This window comes from Octopus sinensis, linkage group LG11 (genome assembly GCF_006345805.1).
Source record: "Octopus sinensis linkage group LG11, ASM634580v1, whole genome shotgun sequence".
NCBI classification, from domain to species: Eukaryota; Metazoa; Mollusca; class Cephalopoda; order Octopoda; family Octopodidae; genus Octopus; species Octopus sinensis.
The window spans coordinates 44,870,742-44,896,592 of record NC_043007.1 but is presented as its reverse complement, the minus strand read 5'-3'; the positions used below and the strand labels follow the sequence as shown (position 1 = coordinate 44,896,592).

Here is a 25,851-nt window from a genome sequence, read left to right as displayed (position 1 = left end):
GAAATGACACGTTAAAATGGAAACAATAATAACAATTGAGTCAGAATATTCATTTAAACTATACACATGCATTTATATATAATATACACACCATTTGATACATACATACATACATACATGAGTATGTGTGTATGTGTGTGCATAAAGAAATAATTAAGATTCAGTTGAATTAGGTACTTAAGTTGAAGTACCAAGTCAGTCCAGTATTATCCGCACAGCTTGAAGTAAGGTGAGATTATATCTATAAATTACATATACACACAACATTTTCATCATTATCATTTTTTAATTAACCCCTCTTCTATGCTAGCAATGATCTTTGATGTACGACTACAATGTATAAGAACTAACCAATAAACTAACGACATACTCTGACAAATACAACAGAATAGAGTATCAGTGATTAGGCCTTAAATGTGTAATGAATGACTTTGAGATTACATAAATGATATGTCATTGTCTGCATGACTGGCCCATACAGCATATCTCCCCGACTGACCCTACTGGCTGTCTCTGTCCACTATTTATCAGTAGTGGAACAGCCCACTTCTCTCATGGAGACGTCTGCCACAACACTGCCTCCCCCGCCGCTCCATTGAGATTTTTTTTTACTTCTTTTACATGACATTTTTTTTCACTTAGAATCTTTTTTCTCTTTCTGTTTACCAGTAGTGCTACTAACACATAGCAACCTGACTTAAATCCTTCACACGGACTTATTATTATTTTTCCTTCGACACAGAATTATTTTTCTCTTCAGAATGCTGCAGGTAGTACCAGTCTACATTGTTTACCAGTAGTGCTACTAACACATAGCAACCTGACTTGAATCCATCAAATGGATTTATATTATTTTTCACTGTGTGTAGTTCAGTTCTGCATTAGAATTCCAGTCTTATCAGACATTTTTTTTCTTTAGAATTACTTTCAGTAGAATTTATATATTTTTCAGTGAGTGTATATTACTTTTACAGTGTTCAGTTCTGTATTAGTCTTAACTGTCACTGCGTGTAGTTCGACTCCTTGTCACCACTGATATGTCCTACATTATGACAATAAAGTGTCTTACTCAAGAATGCAACACACAGCCTGGTCCAGGAATTTAGCTCACTACCTTATGACTCTGAGCTCAACACACTAACCATTGAGCCATATGTATCAAAATGACATGCAAAGCTTATTAAGCATGTCAGAAGAAATTAAGGTCAACAACAACAGAGCAACAACTGACTTTTAGTAGATACAAAGGAGTAGAGTACTAATAATCAGGTGAATGGTATATTGTCACAGATTATAGGAGCTGACCAAAATTTAACCATCAATAGATCCAGTCAAATAGAAGATCAGTGACCAGGTCATTAATGTACTCTACTGCTGTAATCTATAAGAACTGACCACCAACTGACTGTCAATATCAGTGACCAGGTCATTAATGTATAATGAAAGACTTAGATACATAATGACACATAAGATAAAACAAAGGATAGTGTGTGCGCACGTGCGTGTTTATGTATGTGTGTTGATATTGTTTAGCAAACATACTATCAAAGATATTCCAGCCATGACCATCTTCTCTTTTCTAACATACGTTTATCTCAGTTGACATTATCTAGTATATCTGAAGATAGTTAGATGTAAGTTGAGAAAAATTTGGCTGTTATTTCTAACAAGTAGAGCAATGAGGTAGAGGCTTTCTGTATTTAACTTATTCACAATGTGATTGTCACTTAGCCTCAGGTCAACACTAATTCATGATCAAATGCACTCTATGACCATTTAACCTCATTTTCCAACAGTATCTATACAATGTCATTTACCCAAAAAGCCCTTTCTTAATATAAGAAGAAAGAGTGAGATTTAACCCTTTCGTTACTGTATTTATTTTGAGATGCTCTGTATTTCTTTCAATTACTTTAAATATAATAAAGGATTTAATAAAATAACTTAGTTATCATTAAGCTAATGTTAGGAACATAAATTGTGACTAAGGTTTGGTGGAAGATTTTAATTCAAAACTTATGAAAACAAGACATCTGTACTCAGCGCCAGAGCCGATTTCAGCCAGGTTGGTAACGAAAGGAGAGAGCTGGTTGTTATTTCTTACCAAGTCAAGTGACTATAGACAGATTCTCATTCACCTTTGGGTATCTGTGTGTGTGTTTTACATGGTTATCAGGACTCTATTATGATGCAATTGTTTCATTTTAATAAAAACTTAAGAAAGTACATTGAAGACAAAGCATTGTTTAAATTCATGAGCAGTAAGCTGGTACTGAAGCAAGGTTAAAGCAGCACAAGTTCAAACACAGATATGTATACACGAATATGTATAGAGTATTAAAGTAGATTAAAACTCATTAAAAGGCTGAAACAATGCAAAATGAATGAAATACAGAAGTCCAAACAACAAGAGTTTTAGTGTTAGAACCTCCATCATGATATGTAGTAAAATGGGAAATGTTATAGAGTTGTTATTTCTGCTCAGATATGTGGGAGAAGGTAGTGGCATGAACAGACTGGTGTTGTTATAGTAATGTAACATTGGCAATCTTCAAATCAAGGAGGCTATCTTAATAAGTATAAACTTTCATTAAACAACAGATATGAATTACTTAAGACAGATATGTTGCTATAGCAACACAAATTTGCACTTGTCACAACCCTCTCACACATGTCTGAGCAAAGATAACAGTTTTGTGCCATCCCCCATTTTTCAATGTGTCTTGATGTAGTGGTTCTCTCAATGAAACATTGAAGAAATACAAGGTAACACATTAACTGTTGTTTTGTTTTCACTTTTGTATTTCCTTCATTTTGCATTATTTCAGTCTTTTGATAAGTTTTAGTCAAATTTAATATCACACAGTATTGCACCCAAAGTAATGTACATAGACAAACAGATATTAAACAAGAACTATTGTGGTGAGCCATGAATCAGATACGAAAAAAAGCAGAAAAACACTGAACATAAAAATTCTCGTCCCTAGTACATAAAACAGAGGATTCAACAAAACAGAGGATTATTGGAAGCATTTATACAATTGTGTTTCAGTGCAACAAAGCAGAGGATTGTGGGAAATATTTGTTTATAGTTCTGCATCAGTGCAATAAAAAAGAGGATTCTGGGAAATATTTGTACAGTTCTACTTTGATATTCAAATACTAAAAGAATTGTGAGAACTGTTTGTATAATTCTAGCTTTGGAACAATAAAACCAAGCAGACTGTGGGAAATCATTTGTATTTATTCACATTATTTACATTTGACAGATATTTGTCCACATCCTGTTTGTTGTTAACACATTCCACCTGATATATACCCTCCAGCCTTCATCAGGTATCTTGGGGAGGTGTAGTGGTTAAAAGCACAGGCTATTAACTCCAAGACTCTGAGTTCAATTCCAGTCAGTGACCTGAATAATAATAATAACATTGAAAAATATCTTAGGAATGAGAACCCAGGTTCAAAATTTCCCCTAGACACCTGATGAAGGCTGGAGAGTATATCAGCCGAAATGTTGTGTAAACAATAAACAAGATGAGGACAAATGTCTGTCAAATGTAAATAATGTAAATAATGTACATAATTCCTTGTTTCTTAAATATAGAACTGTATTATCATTTGTATTGTTCTACTCCAATAAAATAAAATGAAGAGGATTATGGGAAACAATTTGTATATTTATGACAAAAGAGTATGTAAAAGTGGATTGTGGGAAAACAAATTTGCATAGTTCTGTAACTGTAATAAAAGAGTTGGAAATTGTTATGAGAAGCAATTATGAATTTCAATTCTGAATGTAAAGCAATTTAGAAGCATGGTGAGAAATAGTGAAAATACATAAAAATCATAACAAGGTTGATAATGAAAGCATTGAACGAGGGCTGTGGGAATTAAATGCATTGCTCAGGCAATATAAGAGATGAAAGAGTATTGTGAGAAAAAGAGACATAATAGTAAAAACTTGTTCAAAATTGAATGCATACAAGTTAATGGGAAATTTGTTTTAACAAGGAAGTAGATAGACTGTGACGTCTAGGAAATGTATTTTGTTTTATTTGTTTTGTTAGTTTTTTTTATAAGTCATCCTTTCATTCGTTTTTCTCTCAAGCTTATTAAAGCTGCCATGGATAATTAATTCTTGGTGGTACAACAGGTTTTACACTTAAATGCACCTCTTAACACTAACTGCTCAACTGTGAAGCAACAGTGTCACTCATCTCACTGTTGTTTAGTCTATTAATCCTGATTAGGCATAAGTACAACCAGACACTCCAGATAGTACAACCAGATATTCCAGATGTGACCGGGCCATCTTTTAAGAGATGTATAGGACTATGTTATCTAGGGAGTCCTTCCTGTTTTTGGCAGTAAGGTTTAATTTGAGAGTTTGGGCTATTTCTAGGAGGGCTAGTGACTGAGTAAGAAATGGGGACATTGGATAATACAGTATGGTTTTCTTGGGACTTAAATCTGCTGCTTCAGGGACTGGTCTGGAGCAAAAACCACAACAGATATGAAAAGTAGCTGAAGAGTAGCCTAGGTAGGCACTGGTCAGTGTAGAATGGGCATAAATGCACAGCAAATAATGAGTGAATATGAGGAAATAGGGAGAATTGGTTGAAGAAGAACCTTGTGAATATGGCAGAGCACAACCAATGTAATGATTGTTTCTGCTAGTGTTTAGTACCAGATCAACCCAGATCAAAGGCATTCCAATCATGACCATCCTGTCACTATTTTTAACATAGTATATCAGGACAACATTATCCATAACAGCTTACATTTTTTTTTTTTAAATAGAGCATGATTTGAGGTAAATTTACCTAGGAGATCAATCCTGGTCCAACAGACCCACGATGAAAACCATTCCAACGATGTTAATCATCCAGATACTATGTATCTAGGTCAACAGCCTCCAATGAGCCCTTATTTTTAAAATGAAGAGGTTTAAGAGTAGGGCTGAGGAAGATCTAGCTGCAATTTCTGATAGCAGATAAATCTTTTCTGAAGGAAATTTGGTTGTGATTTCTAATAGGGCTGAGAAGGAATGAGATTTGACTATTTCTAATAGGATAGGGTCAAGATTGACACATATTTAACTATTTCTGATTGTATAGAGTAAAATTTGGGGAAGATTTGGTTACTATTTCTGATTATGTAGGATATAAGGAAGATCTGACTTCTTTTTCTGAGATGTTGCTTGAAAGGGATTTGGCTGCTATTTTCTTTGACAGACCAAATAACTATATAGTGATTCTCTTGTTGGTACAAGAAGGACTATAATTGACAGGAGAACAGATAGATATTCCCCTACATAGTACAGACACATGACTCCTGTTTCATGTGTTCTATCAACATTCACAATCTAGTGTATATATACAAGAGAGAAATGTCCACCTAGTTAGATTTTGGGATATCACATTACTTTCATTCTAGGTCTGGTACCTAATCCTGCTAGCTAAATGACTCAAGGTATGCAGAGCATGGAATATCAAAGATGTTGTCAAAACTTGCCAGTGGGGAATTTCAACTCAAAGAGCATGATGTGGCAATCTAGTTGCTTATCCACTAAGTTAATGTGTTTAAGAACTTCATCTGCAACCACACAGTTTCAAGTTCCTTAGGTAAACATTTTCTATTACAGCTCTGGGTTGATCAATGCCTTATTAAATTAAATTTGGTTGGCAGTGACTGAGTAGTCAATTGACCAAAGACATTCCAGCCATGACAGTTTCATCTTTTAGTTTAGACATAATGTACCCTGAACTACATCACTTCCTATGTCCTATGCCCCTTTTTAATTTATTTACTCATTTTATATTTTATATTTTTCCTTTTGTAAGGGTGGCACACAAATTTGTGAAGTGTTCTAAATGTTTTTAGAAGAACTACTGCAACATCCTCTACATGGTTTTTGAATCTGCTAGTAATAGCAGTGAAATCTCCCTCAAATTACACCTGGGCTTCCCTTTACAAAGCTTGGGTAAGGCCCACTATAGAATACTGGTCCCACATCTGAGATGTTGCTGCTGCTGCCTATAGGGAAGCTATTCTAGACTGTAACCAGACAAAAAATCATCTGACTGGGTGTCATGGCACTTCACAAATACTTCTGACCCCCAGACATGTTGTCTCCACTCTTTTCCTTCTCTGCCACTACTATAATGGCAGCTGCTCCTAAGTGCTAGCTAGCCTTAGGCCATCACCACTCAAGGTCTCCTTATATATATCTTCTCCTCTCATCATTCATATTGACCCCTACTCCAACCACTAAAAAAATCCAATAAACCCAGCCCTTCCTCCTTCCCAAGACACTACCCCTGGAATTTTCTCCTAGTCCACGTTTTCCCTGCACTCATCAACTTTACTGAAACAATTCATCAGTTTTAATCATGTTAACCTTACTGGCTTCAGAAGGCCTGTAAATAGCACAGCCCCTTCTTCTAGACTATCATCATCAAATGTGTATATATATATATATATATAATATATATATATATATATATATATATATAAAACAGGATCTAATACTTGCAACAGAGTAGACTTTGCTAAATGACACCAAAGGCTAGAAAGTGGATTTTAAACCTCCACTCTTTATAAATGACCCCACCAGATGTCATACAAAACACTGTATCCATCCCTTCCTTTTTATAACATTATCTCCTTGGAATTTCCAGTGTAACAAGAGTGCAGCAGTGCTTTTCTTTCTCAACCACAAACTTTCATTTTATTTTAATTAAGAAGGCCTGGAAGAAAAGGTTGTGTCCACAGTCATCATAAGCCCTCCACAACCAGTGAAGCTGATGCCATCATTAACATTCCAATTAAAATGTTGCAAATTAATATCAGCAGTAAAGACATGAAGCAATTCTTGAGGGCTGATATTCTGAGAAGGAAAGACTGAGCATAGTAGTTTACAGCAGACCCTAAGAAGTTGGATCTAAGAGAAGAAGAGGAATGTAAGAGTGGAAGTGGTATGGAAGCAACAAGTTCCAAGAAGCAGAGACTGTTGTAGTGTCACTAGAAGAAGCAAAAAGAGGACAGAGCACATCTCTGAACCAAAGGGTGAAATATGTCTGTAACTGACTTCACATCAATCCGTCAAGTGCCTTTTTTCAAGATGTAGTTTGGGATTTCTCTATGTGTAGTAGCAGCACCAGCCTAGATATGATAGCAGTAATCCATTATGGGTTACACAATGAGCTTTAGAGAGGGTTACTAGTTAACAAGGGCCAATGTATTTTCTAGCCTTGAAGAGAAAGGCCAGTCTTTGAGATGCACTTTTGCCTGTCCCAAGCATTTTCATTAGTCAGTCCTAAATGACCATGCTTGTTTTCAAAGTTTTAGTTAACCTTAGTCTTAATCTCTCTGAGTAATATAAAGCTTTCTTTCCATAATCCTGCACTGAAAAAAAAATTGGGAATGGCAATGGGTGCTATAGAAATATATCTTGTGTATCACATGTGATACAAAAGACAGGCAATGTGTAAAGGAGGTGCGTTCACCAAGAGTTGATCCAAAGGGATATCAGAACTAGGGGTTGTATGAGTGAGTTGTGAGGATGCTTTCATGATGTATGCAGTGCTTGAGAGGTTCTTTAATGTTGATGTTGACAAGATTGACATGATCCAACAGGAGGCTGTTTCTAAGGTCTCTGTTCATGGAGCTAGTACAGATTTGGCATGAAATGTCAAAGTTGCATAAAGATGACTGCTGGGTGTGAAAGGATAGAAAGAAATGAAGGATGGTATCATGTATATAGAGGTGAGTATTGATAAAAGTGATGGCAAGTAGATTTCTTTCACTGGTTTGTTTGAAGAAGGAGAGAACTGGAGACAGAACTAAACCTTGTATGCCATAGCTGATACAGCACAAGCGACAATAGTATGATTTAACAGGAAACTATTGATCTAAGAGATGTGAGACGGCTGGAACACATAGTGGGGCAGGTTTGAAAGATTTGCATGCCAAAGAGTGAAATACTTTCTCGTGCGAAGGGTAACAACTCTCACCAAATTTCACTAGAGTGAGGACCCATTGGTGATTCATAGAGGACAGCAGGTTTCTAGAAGAGCTAGTTTTACAAAATCAGTACTGGTGGTCATTAAGGAAAGAGAAAGGTTCAAAATGATTATCTCCATTACTTTTGGGATATTGAAACTGATTGCAGTAGGGCATTAATTGTTCAGGTCAGAAGGACATACCTTTTAGGAAGAGCACAAACTGAAACAGATTTCCAAAAAAGGAGGGATATATCTCAATAGAGAGTGGAAGAAGATTTATCAACAGAATGCAGTTTGGAACTGGCTGCAAAGCAGTGAAATGAGCTTGCATTGTAGGATTACTAGTCATAGATCAGGCAAATCTGAGAAATGAAGGAAAAGCAGATTCCACTATGTCAGTGGAGCTACAGTTTGGGAGCGGGGAGAAATTGAGGGCAGTGTGATTCATGAAAAAAGTCTTCATAGTCAAGGTGATGGTCCTGCAAAAGTTGCAGTGTAAGGTAAGAGCCAACTAGTTTGTAGAGTTGGGTGTATTTCACTACATATAGTAAGACTTCTTGGTGGGTGTGGGGCAGAATTGCTGCAACACAACTATGAATGTATCACTTGAGTTACTTGGAGTTGTGAAGCTTTTGTGGTCAATTATTTTATAGAAGGATATGCTAAAGAGAATGGATTCTGACACCCATCTAGCTGTTTCTACTATAAGAGTGAGGCATACATGGTGCCAGGGACAGGTAATATAGATTTGGTGGAGCTCCAACCAGAGCTACCTTGAAATGCCATAAGATCCAAGAGTAGAGGCACTGCATGGCACATGGACATGTATTGGGAAGTCACAATAAGACAGTGGTCAGATGACCCAGTAGGAGCAGAGACAGTTATAGTCTGGTAAAGGTTGGATATGGAGGTAAGAAATAAATCAAATAATGACTGGAATATCTGTATGTTGGTCAGAGAATGTATACTGGGGATTAATCTAGTTGATGTAGAGAAATTAGAATTGCAAAAGGTTTGGTCTCTCTATCAGTGGTATCAGTATGAGATACATGTCAGAGAGGACATGTGAACATTAATATCACAAAGGACAATAACTTCAGCAGGATGAAGTAAGGTAGCTGTCCTTAGAGTTGTTGGTCAAGAGTTGTTTGTGGCTGGATGTGTTTAGAGTGTGGAACATGAAGCAGAAATATTTGGAGTAGAGAAGGGAGGTTTTGATGCTAATATCCAAATGAGAAGCGATGAGGCATGTGTGCATGTAGCATGTGGGAATACAGATACCACCTTTCTTTTTGAAGTTCAGAGATTTGTGGCATTTGCATATTAGAAAGAGGCAATGTATGGGACCTAGAATCAAAGTCCCTGGATAGTAGGGAGGATTGATCAGAATGTTTAATTTTAGGCCTTAGCATGTTAGGGAGCTGCAAAAGGTGAGGGGACATCAAGAGATCACAGAAACCTCATCAAGAATCTAGTCTAAATTAGTGAATTCTGCTCAAGGTATGGGCCAGGAGGTAGTGCTAAACTAGGTAGCACAATGGGAAAAAAGTGGGAGGAGCTCTGTACTCTGTATAAAAGGAGTACATTAGATAAAAAGTCAAACATGTATATATATATAATTATATACACATATACATAATTATATACATATATACATGAACACACACACATGCACTGGTTACTAATTTATTGCTTTACAATAATATAAAGTAGATATAGACATGTGCAGCTCAAACTAAACAGTAATTATGTTGGTCTTATCTTGTTATTCTTATCCCTCAGCCAAAAGGACATGATAACACTATGGGCACAGCCAAGCTGCTTCTCCAGGCATCATCATCAGCCTTTACTCAATGTTACTGTTCGCCTAGATGATCCACAAGACCACCTCTAACTCACTTCATTTTTGGCTAGGCTTCTAGAGCTAGATGGTTTTTCTAATATCAACCACTTTATAGAGTGTCCTGGGTGAATTTTATCATGGTACCAGCACTAATTAGGTTACTTTGTACCTGTCAAAACTGCAATAAGAAGAAGAATAGACATGAGAGTAATGACAGCAACGGAGCTAAACTGAGAAGCTGAGAGAAGAATGAAAGGGGGAACAGAGTTAATGGTGTAAGACGGTGATTGGAAAAGGAGTAACAAAAGAAACAATACTAGATGGAGTAATGGAAGAGAGATAGTCATGCCAAGAGGGAGAGAGGAAATGGCAACTACATTTTTGGTGTTAAAATGTGAGTAATTAACAGATATTTATAGAGAAGGGTGATGGTTACAGAAGACTGATACTAGTCTGTCATATGTAACCTGGGGGAGAAGGAGTGATGGCTAGTGGAAGGGTTTCTCAGGCATGCCTCATTTATTGTAAATAAAACAAAAATATCAACTCAGAACAATTTCACATTTATTTATTGTAATTTTGATACAAATTTATAAAAAAATAAACCCATTCTCTAACCTTTTCAAATACACACACCAACATTATTTCAAATAGCTACTAAGACATTTAGTTGTACTAATCACTTACTTATCAATAGCTGTTGCTGTCATTTTTGTTTTAATTAAAGTCTAGAACTGTTAACAGCAATCACAAAATTGCAATATCTTGATTCTCAAACCATAGCTGCTATTTGTATGGCTATTGTTGTTGTTGTTTAAGCTTATGATAGCCCTGATCCACCAGACCTATAACCATTCTGTCTCATTCTTTGGACATAGTGCACCTTGAATTACTGTATCTGACATGTCTGTTTTCTTTCTTTTTTATTATTATTATATTATCTGAGGGAAATTTGGATGCCATTTCTAACAAGAAGACTGATCCCTTTGGTTGGTTCTGCATTATTCTAGCAGCATGTGCCACAGGGTCTAGATGGTAAGACAAACTTCAAATATGGTTATGTTATTTTGTTGCAGTGTATAGAGGGGTAGGCTAACAGTGACCCAATTCTGCAATCCAAATTTGCATTCTAGCTGTCAGGCAGAAGAATAAGTGCACCACCCATGACCATTTTCAAAGCCTCCAAAACTGAGGGGCAAGTAAGGGAGGAAGAATTTATGATTCATGGGTTACTATAACAGAAAGTCAAACATATATATATATATATATATATATATACATATATATTAGATTAACCCCAGATCTGGTCGGAATCCTTGTAAAAGAGACAGGCAAGGGGTCCGGTGGTTATCTTAAACTTAGTAACTGATTAAATATAATGTTAAAAATATCAATAGTCACTAATTGATCGATACCTCTAATTATGAAAAGCCATCTAATTGGCATCACTAATCAATAACTCTAATCATGAAAAGGTCACCTAAATGATATCACTGATCAATGAATGATCACTAATACCACTGTTTATGTAAGGTCTGGATTCCATGAAACTCTTGGGTTCCATGAAAATATTCTGGGTTCTGAAAGACGAGGTGATTGTTAATAAGATTTTTTAAAATTTTATTTTATAAAAAAATTTTCATTTTCATAATAAATTAGCATCAACATCATCATTGTTTTAATGTTCACTTTTCCATGCTTGCATGGGTCAATCAGAATTGATTGAGGCAGATTTTCTACAGCCTGATGTCCTTTCTGCCAACAACCCTCACCTGCTTCCAAGCAAGATAATATTGCCCCATGATTGAAAGTCTTATGGAAAATTTCAAACAAAGCATAACACTTGTATGGCAGTGATGATACTCATTAACATGTAATGTGTTTTTGTCTCTTTGTCTTGATATTGCATGATACAAGAACACATGCACATTTATTTATATATATATATGCCTACAATAGGCAAAACACCTGAAATTTTGAAGAAGGGGGCTAGTTGCTTACATAAACCTCAGAGTTCAACTAGCATTTGTTTTATCGACCCCAGAAGAATGAAAGGCAAAGTTGACTTCAGCAACATTTGAACTCAGAGCATAAAGAGGTGGAGGAAATGCCACTAAGCATTTTGTATAGCATGATAACGATATTGCCAACACACCATTTTAATAATAATAAAAGTAATAATACATCAAATGATATCATAAAGGGTGAAGGCACTTGCTTATTTTGTAGTCAAAATAATTCATGATTTACAGGGTTCTGACAGAATCATCAGCACCTCAAACAAAATAGCATTTTGAGTTCAAAATCTGTCATGATTGACTTTGACTTTCACCCATTTTGGGTCAATAAAATAATAGTTAAGCACAATTTCAGGCCTGGTGCCCACAGTAGAAAGAATTTATTATTATTAAGGCAGTATGATGGCAGAATTGTTAGCATACTAGACAAAATGCTTTGCAACATTTCTTCCAGTTTTACATTTTGATTTTGAATTCTGCCAAAGTCAATTTCGCCTTTCATCCTTTCAGGGTCAATAACATGGGTACCACTCAAGCACTGGGGACAATATAACCAACTAGCTCCCCTCCTCCCACCCAAAATTTCAGGCCTTGTGCTTATGGAAGAAAAATTATTACTATTATCATCATCAACAAGGTGATGAGCAGGCAGAATCATTAGCACCATTGACAAAATATTTAGTGGCATTTCTTTCAATTCATTACATTCTAAGTTCAAATTTTGTCAAGGTAAACTTTGCCTTTCACCTGCTTGGTGTCAATAAAATGAGTACCAGTTGAGCACTAGGGTTTTGATGTAACCAATTTATTCCTTCCCCAGGCCTTGTGCCTACAGTAGAAAGGATTTATTATTATTAAGGCAGTATGTTGGCAAGGAATGGTTAACACACTGGACAGAATGCTTCACAGCATTTCTTCCAGCTTTACATTGTGATTTTAAATTCCACCAAGGTTAACTTTATCTTTCATTCTTTTGGTGTCAGTAAAATAAGAACCAGTTGAGCACTGAGGTTGGTGTAATCAATTTACTCCTTCCCCAGGCCTTCAGCCTGCCAGTAGAACGGATTATTATTATTGTGGTTGTTGTTGCAGATTCAATTATAAATGAAATTTTAAAATGAACTCTCACAAAGAAAGGATATACTAAATAATGTAGCTGTAATCCTTTAGCATTCAGATTTCTTTGTTAAATGTATTCCTTATTTATTCACATTTTTAAAAATTAATCCTGTAGCTTTGAAATTTCAAAGATGTGTGTCTTTATTTTTAGAATGACATTGTAAGGTAGTTGCGAGAGGCTAAATCTAGCCATTTTAAACATATAACAGGTAGAATATTTGGGCCGGATATGGCCAGTTTAAATGCTAAAGGGTTAAAAATATATATATATATATATATATATATATATATATATATATATATAGCCCCAGGCGATCATCAACGTCACCAAATAGGCTTGACACCATCACGGTGTCCTCTATCCTGCAAAGGGAGATCATTCCCCGAAGAAGCGGATGCCACATACGGACCCAGGTTTCAAGGTGTTTGCCTCTCGTCAACGTATGGTAGGCACCGCCCCTCGACGAACGACTCTCTGTGCAGGATATTTATATATAGATTTTCACGTAAATACATTTACTGATTTCGAAAATCTGTTCGACAGCAATAATAATTCTCTAAACGTGAAAATCTATATATAAATATCCTGCACAGAGAGTCGTTCGTCGAGGGGCGGTGCCTACCATACGTTGACGAGAGGCAAACACCTTGAAACCTGGGTCCGTATGTGGCATCCGCTTCTTCGGGGAATGATCTCCCTTTGCAGGATAGAGGACACCGTGATGGTGTCAAGCCTATCTGGTGACGTTGATGATCGCCTGGGGCTAAATGCATCAGTAACACCCCCCCGCCCTGCCCTGTCCCTAGCCACATTCAAATAGCTAATGTCCCTTTTATTATGGAGCAGTTACTGTCTATATCTCATTTAGAGAATTATTATATATATATATATATATAAAAGTAAAAAATGGCCTTTAATCAGAACAAACCTAGAACTAATTAAAAATGGCATCTATACAATTCAATTGAACTTTGCTTTTTATGGGTTTTATTTATTTATTATTTTTTTTTTTTTTGGCTTCTGATTATTGTTTAACATAAAATGTTATGGAAATATCTGTATTAGCAAGTTTAAAGTTGATGTTAACCACTGACTTCGATTAATTTGACTGAAATGTTTACAATTAGGTGGCACCATTAAACTTCACACTGGAATGAAGTCTGATCGTTAAGTATCTAAAAAGAGCATTGTCATCATCCTTCAACATCCATTTTCCATGCTGGCATGGTTTGGATGGTTTGACCAGAGCTGGCAAGCTGGAAAGCTGCACCAGGTTCCAGTTTAATTGGGCTTCGTTTGTATTGCTGGATGTCCTTCCTAATGCCAAACACTTTACAGTGTGTGCTCAGTGCTTTAAATGCAGTACCAGCACAAGAACTTTTACATGGCACTGGCACAGGACTTTGCAGGCCAGTCCTTTTCATCAGGGAATGCAACCTTAACACTTCTGCTGTCGGGGACAGGTCTGCTTTACAAAATCAAACCATCCTCCTCTTGACAGGTCTTAATATCACCTTCCACTGTAACCAGATTATAAGACAAAACCAACCCCAGTAGGATTTCTTTTAAACCCAAAATATAAAGGGACGTAACTACATTAAATATTCATATATACATTGTTTTATTTTTTTCAAAAAGGGTTAACAATAATATTTCATCAAGTTTAAAGGTCTATTTTATTTTTCAAATATGAATATAAAATATGATTTAAAAGAACATTATTCTTTGATAATCTTTAGAAAAGAAATAAAAAAAAAAGTTAATATTTGGAAAGAAGAAAAACTGAAGTTAAAAACATTAAGAATTTAACTTGAATGATGCTTATAGCCATTACACGTATAGTCTCATGGCAATAAATACACCTATGAAGATTCTTTGTTATAGTTTTTAATCTGATTTCGTTTTAAGTAATTTTATTTCACTTTCATTTAATTTATGATTATAAGATGCTTTTATATTTTACAAAAGTAAACAAAACAAAACAAAACAAAAAAGTGTGTACAAGTGTATAGAAACACACATACACTATATATATATATATATATATATATATATATATATATATATATATATATATAAAGACATAGACATAAATATACATATAGACATATACATGTTTATATATATTGACATATACACACATTTTTATATATCTATATATACACACACACATATATATATATATATATATATAGACATATATATACACACACATTTATATATATAGACATACACACACTGAATATATATATTCAAACAGACTCCAATGAGGATGGTGTTGTTCTGTGTCAGCAAGACCTGTATTACGTAATAAAATTGATAAAAAGGGTATGGTGAGCTTGTTGCAAGGTGTGAAAAATCCAATGTCTTGGACACAGTCCTTCCTCAGGGACAAAGTTGAAAGGAGAGAAATTAAAGGGAAGCAGCAGAATTTTACATCTTAAAAACAAATTATTGCATCTCATCAGAAATGCAGGACCACATGAGCTTCATATGTGAACAAGAAGTGGTAACAGAGAGTGCGAGGAGGAAGGGGAAAAATGTACTGAGATGACGAGAAGCAGGCAAAGTCAAGAGTGAGATGAAGGGAAAAGATGAGGAGAGAAAGACAAGTTGAAGAATAAGAAAGAGTTTAAGGAATTAAGAAAAGGTGAAGGAGTAAAAGAGAAAAAGCATTCATTTAAATGTATCAGTGATATGGCACCATGTCACCAACAGGTTTAAATGAACTGCACATACGTTAAGTATATATGCCTTTCAACTGTGTATGTATGATACATAGATGGCTATATCAATTGAATGATGTTTCAGTTGCATACACTGGGTTTTTATATACATTTCTGTTTGATGAATAAGGGAGATGACTGATGCATACAAAAGAGCCAAGCACTGCAAGTCAGCAGAACTAGAAGAGGAGGAAGAGAGCTGAACAGACTGGTGATATGCAGTGCTACAGAAGACCCATCAAGCAATAGAAAAATGCACCTTAACATAATGGCAGTAAGGAGTTGAAACGTGTGTATATATGTGAATGAGTGTATATGTATTTGTGTAGATATATGTGTATACTACTCTCCACCAAGCCTACCTTACTGCCTATCACCTTATATGTGCCTTCCAGGACTCCCAACTCCTCATCATGTTCAGTATACACTATCCAAAGTTACTTCCACTGCCACCCAATATTTCCACTTACCCTTATCACACTACCTGTCCTTACATCTCTGCCTTCAAACCTTCCATTTCATTGCTGCACTCACTGTTCCCCTGCAATGCTTCCTTGCCACCCCATCTTTGATGCTTTCATCACACACTGATGCTTTTCTTCATCCTACAACTAATAGTATTTTTCAGCATCAAACTCTTCCCCAACTCCTGCCCCTCACATCTCTTTCCTTCACAGACTCACTGAGTATTACTCACTACCTTAATCTGTAGCTCCCTCCCTGTTTCCATTCCCTCATACCTTCAGTCCATATTCACCTCTCATGATGCTGGTTAGCCCTTAACCTATCCTCTCACTTTTTCATTTCTATTCCTCTCTTTTTCCCAACCTTGTCATTAATCTCTTCCCGCTGCCATACAACCCAATCCTCTTCTGTCTACCATACTTCATCCCCCCAACTAAAATCATCATCCACGTTCCCATCTGTTCTCCCTGCCTATCCTTCTCCATTCCTCTTTCTTATTTTTTTACAACCACTTTCCTTGTCTACCCACATCACTGCTAATTCTCATTCACATTTCTACACCTACTAAAGGACCACTCTATCAAAAACTATATAAAACCAGAATGAGCCAAACTATACACCATTCATGGCAGCTGTTGAACAGAAACTCCAAAGCCATAAACAATATTTACTTTCTTGTGTGTGTGTGTGTACACGTGCACATGCGTGCATGTGTGTAAGTGTATATATATATATATATATATATACATACACCTATCTGAGTCTGTATGCATGTGTCTGTGCATATACACATGAGCATACATACGCAAATGTATGCACACACACATACATACATATAGTGTTACTAATTACTTCTATATCTTCTTTCACTTCAACTATGGCGAAAGTCAGCTGAAGGCTACTGTGTCCAAATTTCTGGATACTAGCTTGGGATCATACTATATAGATACATGCATATGTGTGAAGATATTTTTTTTCACAACCATCAGAAATTGAAGCAATGGTTGTGATCTGTAAACAGTTTTGAGTAGGAAGTGGAAAAAGAAGAATGAACATGCAATGCGCATGTGCACACTGAATTCGTAAAATGGAAGAAAAGTATAAAAATGCAATGTGCATGTCAAAAAATAACGGAAGAGAAGAATGTCAAACACACTGTCAAACAAGTTATATGATGGTCTGCATGCTACATCTGACACCACTACCATGCAGCTTTGCTGCCATTTTCTTGTTTTTTTATAACAATTAACTAAAACATCTGAGTTTGTATGAATTAATATTTGTTTGTTTTTCTTTTCTAATTCTCAGACTTAACTTTGTAATGCAACATTATTTAACTCTACAGAATACATTTTCACTTCATTACATTTCACACATTAAACACACACACACATATATAATGTCAAACTAGATTTATTTCTAGAATTATTAAAACAATCATGAAATCTTAGCAAATTAAGAGAAATTTACAATAAAATTTATTTTAAAATTAAACGGAGCAAAAAATATCAAAACAAACAAAAATAAACAAACTGAGGCCAAATGATGTATGTTGTTTAACTGAAAACTCAATAAGTTTAATTTTGAAAAGATATCAGGCCAGAATTTATTACTTAGCTTTAATTGATCCGGCATAAAAATGATATTAAATTCTACATTTTAGTCAAAACATGAAAATATTTATTCGAGCCATTTCCTTTTAAGGCTTTGTTTTTCACTATTTATCTTTATTATGCAACATATTGTTTTTTTTATACTTTATTTTTAAATATATTACAATTTTTTGTAATCCTTTTATTATTTCTTATGCTTTATGTTTGTTGAAAATAACAAGTGGGCACAAATGTAGGACAAAAAGGGCCAAATGTTTGTTTGAATCCCATCACCAATATAACTGAGACCTTGGTAAAGACACTTAATAGTACCATTAAGACAATTCTTAGGCAGAGCCAGCATGAAACTGTGTATGACAAAACTATGTCAGTGAATTACAGGGCTTCTACACAAACTCCATCTTAATGAATTTGACTAAGTGAAGCTTTGGTCAAGCCAAGGTTATAGTAGATGTCACTTACCCAAATTGACATACAAATGGGATCAAACCTGGAACACTGTGAGGGAGAAGCAAACTTTTTAATCAATAAATAGTTCAATAATAAATATATTTGGAGGTGAATACTTCCTTAAATGTTATCCAATAATGCATCATTTTACAGCTACACAAACTGAAGCATCATAGCATACCCTCCCTATTGTGACAATGCCTCTGTCCTTATTTTTATATACTTTTATTATATTGTACTTTATTCTTGGCCGAAATCAAAACCTTAGCTTCAAAGTCAAAGTGATTCACAGTTTCCACTTTATGTCAAATATATACACACACACACACACCACACACACACACACACACACACACACATTTATAATCCCCGATCATTAGTCTGACAACATGTATTTTGCCAGACAAATCATTATGGATTAAGTATATTATTCATTGTCAGAATTATCCTTGAATTCTTTATCCTAAGTGGCCATACACAGCTTCATTTGAACTTGTTGCCCACTGGAATATATATATATATATATATATATATATATATATATATAATATGTGTGTTTGTGTGTGTGTGTGTGTTATAGACAGACGCATAGATACATAATAAATATAGAAAGAGCAGCACAAGAGATATTTAGCATGAAGCAACACTGACTCACTCAGTAGTAATATAAACTGTAAAACAACATAAATGAAGAAAACATGCAGACCAGCTTGTTGTACAAATAACATATATATATATATATATATATACTATACACACACACAAATTAAGCATTCACGGCTACAAATAAAGAGATAAGTATGTGTATGTATATATATATGTGTACATGTATGTATGTGTGTAAGTGTGTGTGTATATATATATATATATATATACACACACACACACACACATATTGTTTATGTTTTGCATTTATATATTCATGCTTTCTTGAGTGTATTTTTCACATTTTTGTGAGGATGAGTACAATTGTTTTAACAGCTATATACCCTTCCAGCTGTTAATTCATGAAGCACAAGCAGAAGTGGGTTCTTTTCATGTTTAACATATCCTTAGGTGGGGGAAAGGGGTCAAGCCAGCTGAGCGAAGTAAACTGTCTTGTTCCGGTCAAAACACAATATCTGACATATTATTTGAACTTGAAGCCAACAACTTAGTGTCTTAAGTTTACAAACATTGTACCTCTTCACACCTCCACCTTTATTATTCTCATAAATGGCAGTGTGATCAAGTTCACTTCTTAACTATGTGGCTTCAGGTTCAATCCCACTGCATGCCACTTTGGGCAAGTGTCTTCTATGAACCAAAGTCTTGTGAGTGAGTTTCATAGAAGGTAACATTTTATATATAAATGTGTGTATGTGTGTGTTTATGTTTGTATTCTACTAAAGGCACTTGCTATGAGTAGTGCTGTTGCTTTCACTTCTGTTCAAAAAACCCACTCACTTTGTTCCCTCAAAGGCATGTAAAATAAAAGAAGATTCTTCATTTGACAATCTAGTAGGGTTAATGACAGAAAGGACATCCAGCTGTAAAACAATGCCTCCATAATATATGGATCTAACAAAAGCTTGCATGGAAAAACAAACAAAAATGAAGCAAATGTATATAACAAACATACAAAACCTGTACACCATCTAAGTACAACAAACTTAGTTTTACACCATCAACTGCTTTATTTGTTTTAAAATATAAAAATATCACAAAATAGTATACGGGTGTACAGTATTTGTGACAAATGTGTAATTTCACAGTTTTTTCTAACATGACTGATATTTGACATTTAGTTTACTTTGCCAAAAGTGATGTTTATTTATTCGCATTTTTAAAAATTAATAATGAATAATCTTGTAGCTTTGAAAGTTTGAGGATGTGACTGTTTATTTTTAGATTAACATTGTAGGGTAGGAGTGAGAGGCTGAATTTGGCTAGCTTCGACATAAAACAGGCAGAATATTTGGGTCGAAATAGCAGGTTTAAAGGCTAAAGTGTTAAACTATTTGTTTTCTAAATTTTATTTTTATAAAGAGAGAAAAAATAAATGTAGTTTATCAGAAAGAATATTACTAATTACTATCACTTAACTCTTAGTAATTAATGGTTAATTTGTCATTAAATCTGTGCAAGTTTAAATTGATATAAACATTGTATTTGTAAAACATACAAATATGTTGATATGCTTAGGTAAAATATATACAAATGTATATTTTTAAATAGAGCATATACACATGCTGTATATTTTTAAATACAGCACTTATACATGTTGCATATTTTTAAATACATTATATGCACATATTGTATTTTTTCAAATACAATATATACATATACACATTTTAAATACAATATACACACATTGTGTATTTTCAAACACATACACAAATACATGCAAGGACATACAAAATATAAAACCATCATTCTTTTGCCCCCACACATCACATAGCCGACACTGACTGACAACCCATAAATTGTACATGCTAAATAACAGCAACAACAACAACAGTAGCAGCGACAGCAATAGCAAAACAGCATACAAATGCAGAAGGTCAAACCTGAAGGATCTCTGTAGAATTCAGTACCCCCCAAAGTTGTCAGGGAAGTCAAAATGAACTGAGTTGTTCATTTGATGCATACTGCAAGATCAAGGGAAATAAAGAAAAATAGTAGCAAAACAAGATGTAAAAAAACAGCATGAATTATTTCTTAAAGCTATAAACAAACTCTGTTTGTGTGTGTTTTTGCTTTTTTTTTTATTCTTTAAAGTTTTCAGTCATCCAGCTGTGGCCATATGAGCGTATCAAGGGATTTTGGTCAACCATAATGAATCCAGTACTTCTTCCTGTGTAATTACTTAGTTTATCATTTTATATTTTGATGATTAAGTTACTATTTTTACACAACACAGACCTGCTGTAGTATCACACACACACACACATATAAATATTTAATTTGATCAAGGAAAATGTAGAGAGTGACTTCACAAGTTCAGCTTGCTTGTCTTTAGCAGACAGTGTGATGGAGGCAAGCAAGCTGACACTTTGAAATCATCATCAGCTTTTTCCCTGTATAAGTTTAATAAACATGTACTCTACTCAAAGTATTGAATAATCCTTCAGTTCAAAGTTAGGTTTTGTTTTATATATAACTTGACATAAAAACACAACCATTTATATACACAATACACACATACATTGGCTTGGTGGCAGAAAAATATAAAATGAAACTCAGTAATCATGAGTAAATATATATTTTTATTTAGCAGTAAACTGCATAAGTGACACAAGCTCTAAAAGTTTAGCACTTCACGCTTAACAAACTTATTAACTACAAAGCACAAAACTTTCAGAGCTTGAGTCACTTATGTAATATTATACCTAAACAAAAAGATACACAATGCACACATATATAAATATATATATATATATATATATATATATATATATATATATATATATATATATATATATGTATATATACTTTCAGGAATATTTTTCTCCAAGATGCTCCACTGATTACAATTATTTCTGAACTTTTACTCAAGTCAGATCTAAGGTTGTCCTTGCATCTTAACCTTTAGCACACTGGAGATGCATTATGTTTTCTCCCCTGTAGTAACAGGGCAGTGGCAAGGGAAACAATTCTACAGAAAATGCAATGTGCTAAAGGTTAACATCAATATGTAAGGAGACTTTCAAAGAAAAGTTTACCTTAGAGCAGATGCTACAATCTAATGACCATCCCACCATGTACACATTCATCTATTCATTTTACATCCAATTTTTTTTCCATGATTGCTGAGGCTGAGTGAATTGTAATTGAAGGTATTTGGGGGTGGGGATTACAGATGGATGCTCTTCCTGACTCTAACTATTACCTGTGTTTCATGTAAGGAATTCCTTATTTCACATAGCTTCAAGGATATAAACTGACTAGACAAACTGACAACACCACTGTTCACTATAATTTTAAAACAAGTTATAGCAGATGCAAACACACATACACACACATACATAATGATCTTACACTATCCATCCACCAAATCTACTCTCAAAGCATTGGTTGACCTGCTATAGTAAAAGATGCTTACCCAAGGTGCAGAACAGTGGGATTGAATATGCATGTGTGTGTGTGTGTGTGCACCATGTATGTATATATACATACAAATACATACATACACACACACACACATATATATATATATACATATTATTACCACACAAATCTATGTAGAAGTATACACATGTTTTACAAAGTATATTATACATAGCTATTACCATTACATAAACCCATATATATCTGTGCTACTATTTACTTGCCATATACATACATTTGTATATAAACACACACATACATACATATGACTAAGTGTATAAAGTACTGTGCACTGAATTCATTGGATTCAAGTTTATATCCACTTTAAGCATTTCATTGAGCAAGACTGGACATGATACAAACTTCCTATCAAGTAGAACAGGGCACATGCTTTGTAGTAAAGGTGACAATGATGCATTATATCACTGCTCTTCTCAATACTGTGTTAGTGTCTCTGTGAAATTCAAACCTCATTAGTTCCGAAACTGCCACTTATGATTTTCTCCATCTTTTGGCTTGAATATCTTTTAGAATCTGTGCTCCACCCACTTTTCTTGTTCACATCTCTTTGTCTCACTTTCACTACTATATAATCATCATCACCATCGAAAATTTAACATCCACTTTTCTATGCTTGTATGAGGCAAATTTTTTCGTGGCCAGATGCCCTTCTTGTTGCCAACCTTCACCTGTTTTCCAGCAAAGTAATATTTCCATGTGGCCTGACATATTTTTGTAAAATATTGGAAATGAATGGCAATGCTTGTGTGAAAGTGACATTAATTTACAACTATAATGTAATGTCAAGACAAGAAGAGAGTGAGAGACACACACATATATATAAATCCATTCACAAAGCTTTGATCAGCTTGGGGCAATAGTAGAAGATACTTGTCCAAAGTGCCCGCACAATGGAACTGAACCCAAGACCATATGGTTAGGAAGCAAACTTCTCAAACCACACAGCTACTACACCTGTGCCTAAGTGTGCTGGTATTTACACACTAGCATAATGAACTTCTTGTGGTTTATGAAGAAACTTCACTTTGCTAATTAATTATGGCATCAGTAAAATAACAGTTTAAGAAAATATAATTTAGATTTTGATTTCATCTTTGTTGCAAGATTTTTTAATGTGAAATCTTGCATTGTAAAAGTTGTAAGGGAGGGTTGTTTTTGGCAATAAGATATACATGCACTGCTTGTATATTTCACTTATTATCATTATCGTTATTAAACTAGTTAACCAATTAACCAATCACTTGATTAACTATTCAATCATTCAGTCAAACCGTCTTCTTGTCATTATTCATAACTTTATCAAAGGCATCTTCTCATTACTCCAGATTGTTCCCTTTAGTTTTAAACCATATATTTCGATTGCTTGACATATTAAAGAGGCTAGTGATGGTTCTTGAAGTGATGGTTATATATATAAATCAATAATAATAAAGGGTAAAATTAATTAATTAATTAATAATTTTACCAAGTAGTTTGGTATGTAAAAGAACCATTACTGGTAAACTTATACAAAAATTCTTTAATTATGAGCATAATTATAATTTGGGTTCAGCAAAATTTGCTTCACCACATACCGAATTTTAGAAATAGCAGTTAAAATACTATTCTACTGCCATAAGATTATCTCCCAGACAGCAATACTCAACAAATTTTGCTGAACCCTAATAATAATTATAGAATTTACTTTATATCTACACTATTTTTCCATGAGTTTGATATTAAAATATTGTGATGGTGTAGCTAAAATAATATTTCATTCTTTGCTAAAAACAGTCATAATTAATCACAAAAGCTATATTATGAACAACACATCTGATATTCACATATTCAATCTTGAAAGATTATTAGTCTATGAGCTTGAAAATAGCTAAATGTTAACAAGCATGACTGTATTTAAATTCACTTTGCAACCACATGGTTCTGTGTCTGATCCCAGCACACAGCGTCTTTGACCAAGAGATTTTTCCAAAAATCTCAAACTCACCAATGCCTTGTGAGTGGACAAATTATTAGAGGAAAACTGTATTGAACTTTGTTGTCACAAAAATTGAATCTGTCACCAAGTTCAGCAGCACCACTTGGGTACTTATATCATAGTCCATTGCATTACAGACACACACAGCAGGTCTCCAGCCTAAAGAAAGTTCCTGCCACTCTTACTCTGCATCAGTTTTATTGGTTCTTCATAAGCTCAGTAGTTCTACCCTTCTTCCTCTGACAGGAGGAAGCATAAGAAATTTGATAATTGCTAAATCAGTAACTAAAACTTCAAATAAATAGACATTATCACTATAGACTAAAATGTGCAACATAAAAGTGTCTGTGAGTTGATAGAAGTGTATTTGATTATGCACAATTCAACATACCTCTTAACAAACCTCATCAATCTTATACATTTCATGTGTGTGTATGCATACACATACATACATCTGCACACAACACATATACAAGTACAAATAAACATGTAAACATTATATACACAGATTAAGATCTCTCGCATACAAAGCCTAAACAACCTTTTATATACACACACACACATTCATATACACATGTACCAATAAAGATGCAAACACATGCATATAAGTACACATATATACAAAGCATCACATACACAAACTGATCATTATACTTATATATATTGATATATATATACATAAAAATAAAAATCACAACCACCAAAAGAGATATTAATTGCTAAATGTTTATGCAAAACATTGATTATAATTAATCTCTGGGATATGAATATATATCTTCCATTTGATTCAACATATGATGAGTATGTTCTTTGATCAATGAATCTGTCTACTCTCCCAGTTATATGTGGCTGAGTATTCCATACACATTTGCACCATTGACACAATTGTGAGCCAGAATCAGCATAACACAGCACCAAAAGACTGGCCCATTGAATTACTGGTATACTCCACTTGACATGCTTCCATGGACTTTCACTTACAAGACTTTGGCTGAACCAAGGTTATAGAAAAAACACTTGCTTAAGATACCACATAATGGGATTGAACTTAGGATGTCATGATTGCAAAGTGAATTTCTAAACCACTCAGCCACTGGGGTATATAAGATTATTCATAAATATAGTCACAGAGCTATATAAGACTATATATATATATTAATAATTCTGTGTGTGTATATATATATAAATAAAAGAAGAAATATACTATATCTAATGTATAAAAATAATAAACATAAAAATATACAAGTGAAAATAATTTTTTTTTTATTTTGTATTTTCTAAAGCTGACAAAAAAAAAAGGAACAAAATTAAACACAAAAAAATGGAAATAACAAATTCATACATAATCTTAAGACCTTGCATTTCTAGGGCAGGGATTCAGCTGATTGCATCAATTTAAAAAATATGACTGGTATTAATTTTATCAAACTCTAGAAAGGTGAAAGGTAAAGTAGTCCTAAACCATGTTCAAACTAAGATGGTGTTGAAGAAAATCTCTGATGAGACACCAATAAGGCTCATA

General features: G+C 34.3%; 1 protein-coding gene across 5 annotated transcripts in view; it reads right to left on the bottom strand.

Moving 5' to 3' along the window:
* The window catches only part of LOC115217328 (epidermal growth factor receptor kinase substrate 8), a 191,568-nt gene that overhangs the window by 1,309 nt on the left and 164,408 nt on the right, over positions 1-25,851 (bottom strand). Inside the window, exon 20 of one of the 5 annotated variants that reach the window (XM_036507451.1) lies at positions 20,794-20,874. The exons of the other annotated variants lie outside the window; for them this stretch is intronic. Coding sequence (XP_036363344.1) covers positions 20,842-20,874 — 33 coding nt within the window. The 3' untranslated portion in view covers positions 20,794-20,841. The remainder of the gene's footprint in view (positions 1-20,793; positions 20,875-25,851) is intronic. 5 annotated transcript variants of the gene reach the window in all.